Source organism: Paramisgurnus dabryanus, chromosome 9 (assembly GCF_030506205.2).
Source record: "Paramisgurnus dabryanus chromosome 9, PD_genome_1.1, whole genome shotgun sequence".
Classification (NCBI taxonomy): Eukaryota; Metazoa; Chordata; class Actinopteri; order Cypriniformes; family Cobitidae; genus Paramisgurnus; species Paramisgurnus dabryanus.
The window spans coordinates 41,544,078-41,556,750 of record NC_133345.1 but is presented as its reverse complement, the minus strand read 5'-3'; the positions used below and the strand labels follow the sequence as shown (position 1 = coordinate 41,556,750).

Below are 12,673 nucleotides of genomic sequence, written 5' to 3'. Positions count from 1 at the left end.
CTGTTTAGTATACAGAATTAAACAAAAATGTCCTTAATACAAACAGTTGTAAATATTTCTATTTACACAGCTTTGTTTGTTTCAAGATCGATGGCATGAGATGCAACCTGTGTCCATGTTGACGTCATGTCCAATTTGGTTAATTTGGGACAGAGTAGACGAATAATTCTGGACGTAGTTTTCTCTTCACAGCCATTTGTTATTTGCCTTCATCATTTTCATTTTGCATTGTGCTTCCCTGCTCAAAACCAGTGCACCACTAAACAAACAAGACTTTAAACAAAAAGTTTCACTGTACCACTGGGATACAGGATCTGGAAACAGGCTTTCAGATCTGTGAACATGCATCCATACATTTGGCCACCGCATGGTTCAAACAAGGTTCTTCTGTTTTTGGAGTCATGCCAAAGGCAACAAGTTCAAGCAAAGATATTTCCAACTGTATACAGAGTCACATATTATGAAGACGTCAGTAGAAGCCATAAAATTGTAAAACTTTAAAGCAACATCCTAAGCTTTAAATGGCTTCTTTGAACTTAGCAAATAGTTTATTGAAAGAACAGAGGTGTGCCAAGATGCAAACAAGTCTTGAAATAATTGCTCTTGAAGGTTTTAATCAAACATGCACAGGGTCTTTACGGCATTTAAAGAGATGATAAAGAAAATAAGTACTCTGGCAGAAAGTAAGTGCGTGTGTTATCACGTAGGCCTTTCACTCAGCTGACCCCACACAGCTGTTTTGACTGGCTTAGCTTTTTTCTACGAAGCCATTGGGGGCAGAGAAGAGCAGCCAATACATCAGACAGTTTGTTTACAACATTAGAGGTCAGCAGTGCAGTATTGATTGGAAAATATACTCTCAAGAGCAGTTTATTAAAGACACCAAACACTGTGCCAATAGGTAGTACTGTCAGACAATGGGAAAAGCACATGAACTCAATTGTCTTGCTGATAAAGAAACCGGATATCTTTATAAAGTAGCTGTATGTCTGAATCAGGTTATAGTGCTCCTGCGCATGATGCATTCGTTTGAGGCTTTTAAACAGCCGAGTAGGGATTGTGAATGGCAACGAGGGAATTTCGACCTTTCTAATCTTCACAGAGGGGTCACACCCATAAATCACTCATAGAAAAGCACCATGCCGCTTAAATCTGACAGTCAATAATCAATTAACTCATTAAACTGGTAGTTAACCAGAACACATAATCTGTTCTTAGAACATTACAAACCTTTCTAATTACAATTAGTTGGTAATTAAAATATAATTGTTGCCATTTTGAGTCGTGGGAAAATCTCAAAATATGAGCTGGATATTAGTACAAGATGATCAATGTCATATATGCATTTATTTATTTTTTATTTTGATTGTTTGGATGTCAGCTCCAGGCTCTGAACACCTGACACTTTTGGTTATTGAGAAAAAAAAGACAAAAAGGTTAAAGCAGTTCCTTTCATTTGTGTAATGATTCATCAAAATGGTTTACTTGATCAACATCCCTTATTTGATATCTATCGTGATGTAATCAAAAATGTATATAATAATAACAAAAGTAATGACTTGAAATTCGTAAAATTATTTAATTTCCCTCTTCTTTTGAAAACTACTCATATTTCCCCAACTGCGTAGTATTCCAAAAAAATATAAAAAACAGGCTGCACAAATGTATTACCTAGTGCAGCATCACTATCGCCATCTGCCTGCATCTCATATTTGCATGCATTCAATTTGCGCCCATTTGTCTTAATAAATGCAACATTGAAGCATTCGACAGCTTGGTTTGACGTAACGCATGTTGTTACGCATTGTTATTAACGTCCCATATAGATTTCTCATCCGTCAAATATCTCTGACAAATGATGCTCTGACTAAGAGGACAAGACTTCCACAGTTATGGACTTACCTGGAGCGTTCCAAGCAACCAGCAGGAGTATCCAAAAAGTCGCCAACATCGCCATCGCACTTTACGCCTTGTGACAAATATCCGAACTGGTATCGCGATCTGATCACGGGGCGACTCTGTAATTCATGCAACTTCGACACTATCCACTTCAGTCCAACCCTTCACAACGGCACAGAAAGTCGACGAGAATTGTGAATAAAACTGCACTTAACGCGACGTCTGCAGATGATCCGTAATAAACGCGAGTATGTGCAGAGAAGAGTTTTGTAGGCAACCAGGTATCGAGATTACAGCCAGAGCTCGTGTAATTGTGAACAGATGCGCTCTCAATCTGATGCTACAGTCCGAAAAGTCGTGAGAAAGCACTAGATGCGATTAGGATAAATTCGGATAGCAGTTTTCAGGTCAATGAATCCCGCGCATCCCAAACGTTGAATCCTTGTTTAGCCCCCTTCACTTTGATGCCTCACTGACAAGTCCACAGAAAGACAGGCTTTGAAAAATGCCCTGGATGTCTGAGCGCTTTATGCATGCGATCCGTCTGCTCCACAATAAAAATACGTATAATAAGACTCTTCAGTAGGCTACTTTGTTTTGCGCAGTAAAAGTAAGCAGAATATGTCCCGCCGGTCCCGGTCTGCCCCCCTCAATGTGGGAGTCCGGGGATTATCTGATTATTTTAGCTGGATGTTGGAGCGGACCTGAAATCCTTTCGTCTTCCAAACCGAGTAATTTTCTTTTTAATTTCCGCAAAAAAGATATGGCAACAATCCCAACGTTTGAAGGACTTCAGGCAATGCCGCCACAACCTGAACTGTTATAGTGAAGCTGATACAAGCGCGAGGAGAGATCCGAATCCGGGTGACGTCAGATGAAGGCGGGCTGAACAGCGAGTAGGAGGATTTAAGTCGCCATTGCGCAAAATTAACTCTGTGGAGAGGATTAAAATCGCAGACACGAGGAAAGTCTACGCTTAAAGAGATCGTCTAAATGATAAAATGCGAGATATCAGCGTGATGTTATCGAAGATGAGGTAAAATACTTACTGGAAAACTTATTTCAAGCCCCAACTGTTTATTTATGTAGACAAGCACTTTGACTGAACCGCAGACAAAGTCAAGATTTCAACTTCAAGGTTGAAGCTGTATGTCACGATCTAAAACATTTTATCTGCCTGAATTTCCCTAACAGTAGGAACTATTTGTATTTCACAAACTGATTTCACGTTTGACAGTCAGTGTGACAGAATATGAAGTGATTGAGGAGGTGGGAATAGTAAAACACTTCCCCCTGCTGGTCACTCTTACATGATAGGTAACATTAACCTGCAGTTTAGGGCTTTTTGGTTATCCACATTTTTCTTACGTCATACTCTTATCTCAGGTTTACCTCAGGTGATAAGGGCAGTAGCACTTCTACAATTTATTAAATAGGCTACACCATATAACAATATGTGTAATTTATATATCATAGTTTAGTTTCTTACCTATTTTACAAATGTAATGCGGCTTATCAAATTAGAATCTAGAATCAAAACTTGTATGTATAGTTGTAGACGTCAGCAACAACATAAATAAATGGCTTTCATGGAAGACATATCTTTCTGTAAACTCTGCAAAGAATCAAGAACAACAGAGTCATTTTAGAGTAGCCTAGTTCATTTCTGATAGAAGGCTAAATAAATAACAAGTAGATTACCTTAGTTAGCATTGCTAAAGTGTATCAAAAACTACACTGAGCTAACGTTATTGTGTAAATTGTGTAGTATATAATGTATACAATATTAGCTACAGATCGGCTGCCAAACCTCTCTTCACATAGCAGTGATTCATGATCTCCGTTTCCCCTCGTCTTTTGGAAACCAAAACATTTGTTTTTTTTCGACAAGGTTTTTGTTTCAGAGTTCAGTTTAGCCACTAGTCAGACTATTAAACAGAGACCGGAAGTTAAAGGGTTAGTTCACCCCAAAATGATAATTTTATCATAAATTACTTACCCTTTCTAAACCATCAAGTGTTCCAGTTGTCTTCAGAACACATTTTTAGATATTTTTGATGAAACCGGGAGACTTTTGTCTGTCCCACTGACTTCAATATCATCTGTTTCTGAGAAAAAAAATTTAAAGACATCGCCAGAAAGGTCCATGTTCCATTAGTAATCTAATAATAATATTATTAACAAATAATAATATAACAATAATAATATTAACAAATAAAATATAATATTATGAAGCAACAGGAAAATTTTTGTGAGCAAAGAAAACAAAACAAACGCTTGTATTCAACAATTTGTTCTCCTCCTTGGTTGTTCAGATCGCGTTTGCGACCAGACTACGATGAATGCTGCTGATGTCACCTGCTGACGTAGTTGCCAGCGTAGTCTCGCGTAGCCAGACCTTCAATACTGAACAAAGCCCGGCCCACGAGCTGTTTGACCGACATGTTAAACAACCAATCACAGTTTGTTTCATCTACCGTCACGTTTTGGACCCCCACAATAACGAGCCGGCTGGCAACAAGTCAGGTATTGAAATAACCAGCCAACCGAATAGCATCTAAATAAACATCATTACTTACCATAGAACAACGTTGTGCACTTCATCAACAGCCACACCAATGAGACGCTCCCGTTAAAACATCTGTTTTTAGCGTATCTCTTCACTTTTTAACACCTACAAGCAATTCAGGAGAACCAAACTTTTTGACTCCACTAACTGGCTCAAGCAAAACTCTTGGACGTCTTTGAGAGAGTCTGTGCCGCAAACTGTGCACATTTTTTAGAATCCAATGTTTAGCTAATCATGATAACTGTTCATTATTATCCACGTGAACACGACTGATTCTGTTCCTCAATGGAACGTCATAGCTTTGCTTTCCAGGGACCGAAACTAATCGCGACACTGGCGTCTCCTGGAAATTCGGTTTATTTCAACCAATCAAAGACGACTTCGACATTCCCACAGGGTTTACAGAAAAGTGTACAAAAACATCAGACGTTTAGCCAACAATCTGTAGGGCGTGACTTCTGAGGCTTAGACTATTGCCAGCTTACAGAAACGGAATACGCTGGCAAGTAATTTGCGCCTTTATACGGGCTGTTTGTGTATTGTTTACAATGTTTGCATAATGGCATTAATAAACAAGCAGAAAAAAAAAACTTTGGCAACTACATCAGCAGGTGACGTCAGCAGCATGTGCCATAGTCTGCTTGTGAACGTGCTTCAAATAACTGGAAGGAGAACAAATTGTTGAATAAAATCGTTCGTTTTGTTTTCTTTGCACACCACAGTGTTCTCGTCGCTTTATAATATTTAGGGATGTGCATGTATGTCTTATTTTAATTTCGATTAATCCATAGGTCTTAAAAACGAGTACGCAATTAACTGGGGGCGGGGCAATCAAAGGGGCTGGGCAAAATTACTGCATCCTTTTAAAACCATAGTGCCTCAGTGATATGAGGTGTGTTCGGCTTCACAGCGTTGTGCGGATCAGCGATGTTGCCGTGGCGCAAGTGCGCATAGAAAGCTTTTGAATCATGCATGGTACTGATGTCATACGCCGGTCTGCGCAACTTACGTCAACATCAAATACAACGTCAAAAACTCCCAGTCTTTACTACCAAAGGTGCTTGTAATGCTAACCAGATATCCAAATGCCGCCATAACCACAAAAAATAAAAAATAAACCCACACGGTCATCATTTTCGTGATTGATCGTCGATGCCACGTCTGAGTATTCGAGCAATCGATTACTCGTACCCATCCCTAATAAAATTATTATTGAACGACTGATTGTGAAACTTACTGAAGTTCGACCGGTTTTCCTCAAAAATATCTAAAAATGTGTTCTGAAGACAATCGGACACATGTTGGTTTAGAACGACACAGAGGGAAGTGATTTATGATAAAATTATCATTTTGGGGTGAACTATTCCTTTAAGTTCCACCCAGATGCATAACCGAAACCATGCATGTATGTTTAGAGCGTTTGTCACATCATTACAGTTGTACGTCATGTCTCGTCACAACACTCATACCATCCTACTGCCAAAACATTGTGACAATCTTGAAATGATGATCTATTTTTAGAAAAAGGAAAACAGCTGCACATTTAATGGGATGAATTGTCACAGATTCGTTTAAAAATGATGTTTATAACATGGTGGCAAAATTGCACTCTCTGAGTAATTCATACACACGCTAAAGGTTCAGTTTCCCATGCACCGTGGGTGGGAGTTTTTCTCAACAATTTACAAATTGGGATGACTGATGACTTCATTCATCAAAACATCCATCCTGTAATGTTGATGGAACAACACTGTTTGTTGTCTCCCCAAAGCACGATCTAGCGTTTGATTCATGGAGGTGTTTTGACTCATGTTGAAGCATGCACAACGTGAGCGGTTCCAAAACAACCAACAAGCCTGGTCTTCATTCTCTGTTTTCTACACAAATGACCAGTAAGACAGAAAAAAATAAAATAAATGAAAACTTTCCATTATGAGTGGTCCCACTGCACCATCATTTTCCATTTACGAATGGTCCATTAAACAAACACATGACTCCTGAAGTTCACCCATGGCGTGAAACATCATCCCCTTCACCATTTGTTGCAACAATAAACAGACACCCTCTCGCCCCAACTTTATTTTCCACAAATACAAACACAAGTTTAGATACGCACAAACATGCCATCTATTTGTTTAGCCATCTATTGTGGGGCTGGATTAGGTTGTGTGTAAACACATCTCTAAAAATCTCCCCTGGGAGAGAAAAACAAGCCAAAAATTCTATAAATTGTTTGTTATAGTATTTTCCACATGGTGTAAAATATCATTAATCACAGCTGGGACACTGAGAGACATTTTTAGAAGTGGAAGGGGTTGAAATGAACATATTTAAGTGTCTTTGAACGTTTTCATGTTTACCCAACGGGCCACTAAGTCCTGCCAATATAGTTCTATTTCACAGACTCTTCAGCTAATAGAAGCCACACCTCAATGACCATCATTTATGAGAATTAACACCCATGACCATGCTATTGGAAATGACTGAACTTCTGACTGACTTAATGATTATAGTGTCATTTTATACGCCTTATCCTAGACTTTGCTGGAGTGGGACCAAGGAGACTTTAATTACAATGATCCTACATGGTCATGCAAAAAAAACTGCATATTTTAGGTCAGTGGTTCTGAAACTGGGGGTCGCAAGATTGTGCCAGGGGGTCCCCAGTTTTATTTGTGGCCTGTGCTTGAAAATTGAGTCAGAATGAGCAAATTTTCAATTTAAATTCAGACATTCTCTATTAAAAAAAATGTCAAAACAATGTATGATTTGTTGGAATCTGACAAAAAAAATGACCTGTTTGAAGTTGATAGATCAAATAAGTGAATTTTGAGGGGAAAAAATGAGTAAAAAATGTTTGAAGGTTCAAAAACAAACTCACCGCATCCATACCTTAAGGTCACTTGTAAAACTAATTTGGCACACACAAAGTCAAAAACAACTTTTTCTTTCTTTTATTATTTGATATTAAGACGACAACTTTAAAGGGGACATACCATGAAAATCTGATTTGTCCATGTTTAAATGCTATAATTGGGTCCCCAGTGCTTTTATCAAACCTTCTCCACAAGCATGTGGAAAAAAAGGTAATTAAAATTTTGCTCCCCTTGTGATGTCAGAAGGGAATAATACATACTTAACCTGCACTATCCAACTACACCACTGCCATTTAGTGCAAAGATCAGCTTATTTGCATGTTAAATGACACACCCTAAACACATTTTTGCTCACACCTACAAAGTGACAATTTTAACATGCTATAATAAATTATCAGATATTATATTATTTTGAGCTAAAACATCACATATGTACTCTGGGGACACCAGCGATTTATTTGACATCTTAAAAAAAGTATTGTCCCCTTTAAGATCTACTGTAATGCAAGGATCTAACATAGCAAGACAGCATCTTTTGCATCGATTTGTGTGTGAGCATATCAGTGAACACCCCTGACCACTCGGTGAGTTTCACGTCTTTGTAAACGAAAGTTTATTGCATTTTAGGAAGGATTGTTCCAGTGCACCATTATAGAGGTGGGGGCTGATACATCAAACACCCACAAATTCTCGGGCCAGCATCAGATGTCCAAATTTCAGTCAAAATCGTTCTATTTCATTTTAAACTATCTGAAAACAGGGCTTTAAATGTAAAATACCGAACTAGTCCTTTAGCAATTTGTTTACACTTTTTTTAAACACTTTTTATTAAAATATAATAAATAATATTAAAGAATATTATGCATACATATATACCATCTAAATCCACATAATTTCACTTCTAAAGTTTAATAATTGTGTTTTATTTATTATCTTTGGATGTTAGTAACAAAATAAACACATCATGTGGCTAAGAACACTGTCTCAATAGCTATTTGTATGAATAATGACAGCTGCTTATACAGCGCATCTCTCTCTCTCTCTCTCTCTCTCTCTCTCTCTCTCTCTCTCTCTCTCTCTCTCTCTCTGTGCGGCGCAAAAGCCTGCTAACTTTATACCTGATCTGTCTTCTGCACAGCGCAACTGTCAGCAGTCCATGCTAGGTGCACATCAGAGCATGCTGTCTATGCGAAAGTCATCTTGCAGCACATCTTTGTCTTTGCAAAATACGAATTACAATGTCATTTAGATGACATTGTATCATCTGCTCCTTAAAAGTGTCTGAATTTGCATTAGCTGCTGATAACACCAAATCAGTAACAGAACAAAAATGATCTTCATGATTTTGCACTTCCTGCTATCCCCCACCTGATCATTTCTGCCCAATGAATGGATGACCTTAACACACATGTGGTTTTGTTTACACATTTTGGTTCACTTGCAAAAAGGGCAGCGTGAAAGCGAACCACACCAAAACAAAAAAAAATTGCATTTTATTTGGTTCAGACCAAAGCATGTGTACTAGTGGACTTACCTGGTATGAATGCACCTTTAATAACTCTTCAACATCAACCAAGTCCTGCACTTATTCTAATTCCTGCATGTTTTAAACCCAAACCAAAATGTCAAGTGCATTTGCACCGTACAAAAGAACCACTGTCTTAGATTTCCATTTCTGTCTAGAAAGTCATAATCGTATAATACAACAAACAGCCAAGCAATCAAACAACCTACAGTAAAGGACTCCAAGGGCAATGTGAAAGTCTTTACGTGTAGTAGGCATACTTCGAGCCATTTGTCTGTGTCAATGTCTTTGTGATATCCAGGAAATCAGAGAATAAAATAACGTTTCTGCTTTGGATGTCACCGTTAAATTGATTTCTCTGGGACTGAGGCTGAGCTACACAAGACACACTGCTGAAACATGTTTGTTATGACCAACAGTATTGTGTTGTAGATACGTGATACTGGTGGCAGCATTTGACACCTACACACAACTGATATATATATATATATATATATATATATATATATATATATATATATATATATATATATATATATATATATATATATATATATTTATTTATTTATTTATTTATTTATTTCAATACCGTTTATCGCGTTTTGGAACCAAACTCTTAAAATTTATTATTTATTTATTAATAAATAAATATATATTTATTTATTTATTTTAATGCCGTTTATCACGTTTTGGAACCAAACACTTCAATTTATTATTTATTAATAAATAAATATATATTTATTTATTTATGTATTTTAATGCTGTTTATCGTGTTTTGGAACCAAACTCTTCAAATTTATTAATAAATAAATATATATTTGTTTATTTATTTTAATGCCGTTTATCCTGTTTTGGAACCAAACTCTTCAACTATACCTGTGCTACTTGTGACTGGTTTTGGGTACAGGGTCACAATATGACCACCTTAACAAATGATGCTATTTATAAAATCTTGCTTGTACTTTGCAAAAAAGAGAATCTGTACCTTATTCAGAGATTAAAATATGGGGGAAATGAGATTTGGGGCTTGTAGTACAAGAAATGATTTAGAAAGATAAAAAATTTATTCACAACTACAGCACTAAGCAGGGCATGATAACAGCCAGCAATCACACATGTCATTTGTTTTTCATGGCTTTCTCTCCATTATTCCACAGACAGAATAATCAAATCTAGTATTAGACTTGCATTTTTGATTTCCTGCCTTCTGCATAACCATTCAGCAGCTTGTTTATGCTTAACACAGACGGCAGAGCACGCATGCTGATGACATGCACAATTACGGCATGGCTGATGATTACTGTGATTTTCTTTAACAATTACCAGGTTAATATCACCTGTAGGTTCCTAAACAAGCCACATTTTTATTTCATTTGATTGATAGGAAAACAAGCTTCTGAATGCAGGGTTTTTCATGGACCGAAGTGGTGGGGGTGGTACCATACACGTGTAAAGTTAAAGCATTTTTTTGTTAAAAATAAGCCCCGTTCAATATTCTATTCCTTTTTTTCTTTATTTATTCTTTATGCCATTCGAGGATCTATGGCTATATTCATGGCGAGAGCTGTTTAATCTATACATATGTTAATCCATACGCAGTTTGGGGGATGGGTAATTTGGTATCTCCAATTCCCCTTACTTGCAAATTTGTGGCCTGTGGGAGGAAACCGGATTACACAGAGTAAACCCACGCTGCCACATGGAGATCAAGCAAACAATATTAATATTAAATTTCTTAAATATAAAAAAATGAAGGCTAATGTGTTTATTAAAGTTAACTAGAGCAGTGGTTTTCAAACTTTTTTAGGAGCGACCCTAATAAAAAAAAGATTAAGATTATGCGACCCCCTTCCTCACTCTCTCAGTGGCATGAAGCAGGGCGGGGCCGAAAGCCGTCAGAGTGCAGTGAGGTCGGTGAAACGTGCACACGCGCATCTATATGTATATATAACTTACCTAATGAGCAGACCCGGCGCCAGACACAAATTCACGGATGGGCATTTCATTTTTTCAGGGGGGCACAAATGAGATTTACCTCACTGCAATGCATAATATCATTAATTATGATAATGGAAAAAAACGAGGAAGAACTGACATACGCAACACAACGGAGGAGTCGTAAAGATTGGACCTAGCCTACTGAAGCAGTCTAAAAACACGTCGCAGGGCTCGACATCAACACTTGTCCGCTTATCAGGGACAAGTAACTTTAGATTAAAACGCCAAGAACAATCACCAAAACACGATACTGATTCTGCATCCTTTAGTCTCAATTGCAACCGAAAATGCATAATGTAATAACGCTAAGTTATACAAATATGCACAGCAAACACAAAGTGAGTTAACACTGTGTTAACAAAGTGGGTTAAACATACTGCGGAAAAAAAGTGGAGTTTTTAATAACATGATACAGCTACGCAGCATCACATCACGGTTGAAAATTTACAGATTTCATATGACAGTTCACTAAACAAGTAATTAATATTTAGTCACTTACATTTTAGACGCAATGTTGGCTGTTTTTGTTGTTTCAGCAGCGAAAATAGTTAAGATAACAGCAGAACCATAACGTGTCGGTCTCACTGCAACACTCAACCGTGTCTTAACGTTAACCAATCAAATACATTTAAAATATATATTTTTTTAAATCAGACGAAACACATTTTTTTTATTTAGGAGTTTTTATTTCCCCTTGCATCATTTCAAGGGGAAAAAATGGCTGTGACCCCGCGCACAATTTAATACAGTAAGCTGCGCAAGCACATGGGTCATGTGACACAGTTGTGGAGTATTTTTTATTTAGTGTATTTAAAAGATATTTTTTACTGTGCTGTTATTCAAGTGTTTTGTTATTATTATTGTTTTTATAATAAAATGTAATAAATTATTTTAGTAAAATTTTTCTGAAATCTTTCTGGCGGCCCAGTTTTTAATTTCCGCGACCCACCAGAGCGTCGCGACCCAGGGTTTGAAAACCACTGAACTAGAGTTGGGTATCAAAATAAATTTTCTGATTTCGGTTCCAGTTCTGCCTACAGATTCCCGGTTCTGATTCCGATTCCATTATAATAAAAGAAATATAAAAAATAATACACAATACCTAAACCATTCCATTTTTTGTTTATTAATCACTGACAAAATATTTTAAATGTAATGTGAATTGATTTTTTCAGTCACTATATAATGTATTCCTGTTAAGAAGCGGACATGTTAGGAGCAGTAGTTCTCAAACATTCGAAAACACTGCATGATTTGAGATTTATGCCGTGCTGGAGGAAGTGGTTGGTCATATTACTTGTAAACCCGCCTTAGTAATAAACAGTAATAAACAAAGTATACAAAGTGTACCTTATGTACACATTAATTCACATCCCCTGTCACTCTCAGTGGGAAAAAAGCTGTTTTTTTACCACCTTTTATTGCTTAATAGACTGTCATTTTTATCGCCTAAAGTAGGGCTGCACGATATACAGTATTTCCCTGTATTCAGATGCTGCATTCATGTGTCCTGTGTAGCAGGACTTTAATTTTTTTTACTTGTCGAAAAAATGAGAGTCATTGGAGAGAATCGTGATCTCATTTCTCATGGAGAAAAATTGTGATTCACATTTTCACAAGAATTATGCAGCCCTATAAAGTCATTTTCAAAAATTTATAAGGAAAAAAGGAAAAAAATTGTCTACTATCGCCAATCAAATAAAAACAGCAGTTCACAGAATAAAAATCGCACCAAATTATAAAACGTTGTTTCGGCAGTCCAAAGTTTAGCCTGGGCGACGCCGGACAGTTTCAATGCAGGAAACC

General features: G+C 37.1%; 1 protein-coding gene across 1 annotated transcript in view; it reads right to left on the bottom strand.

The window, feature by feature from the left end:
* nectin1b (nectin cell adhesion molecule 1b) overlaps positions 1-2,739 on the bottom strand; it is a 108,263-nt gene extending 105,524 nt beyond the window's left edge. The window contains exon 1 of the mRNA XM_065282765.2: positions 1,903-2,739. Coding sequence (XP_065138837.1) covers positions 1,903-1,957 — 55 coding nt within the window. The 5' untranslated portion in view covers positions 1,958-2,739. The remainder of the gene's footprint in view (positions 1-1,902) is intronic.
* Between the last annotated feature and the right edge of the window lie 9,934 nt (positions 2,740-12,673).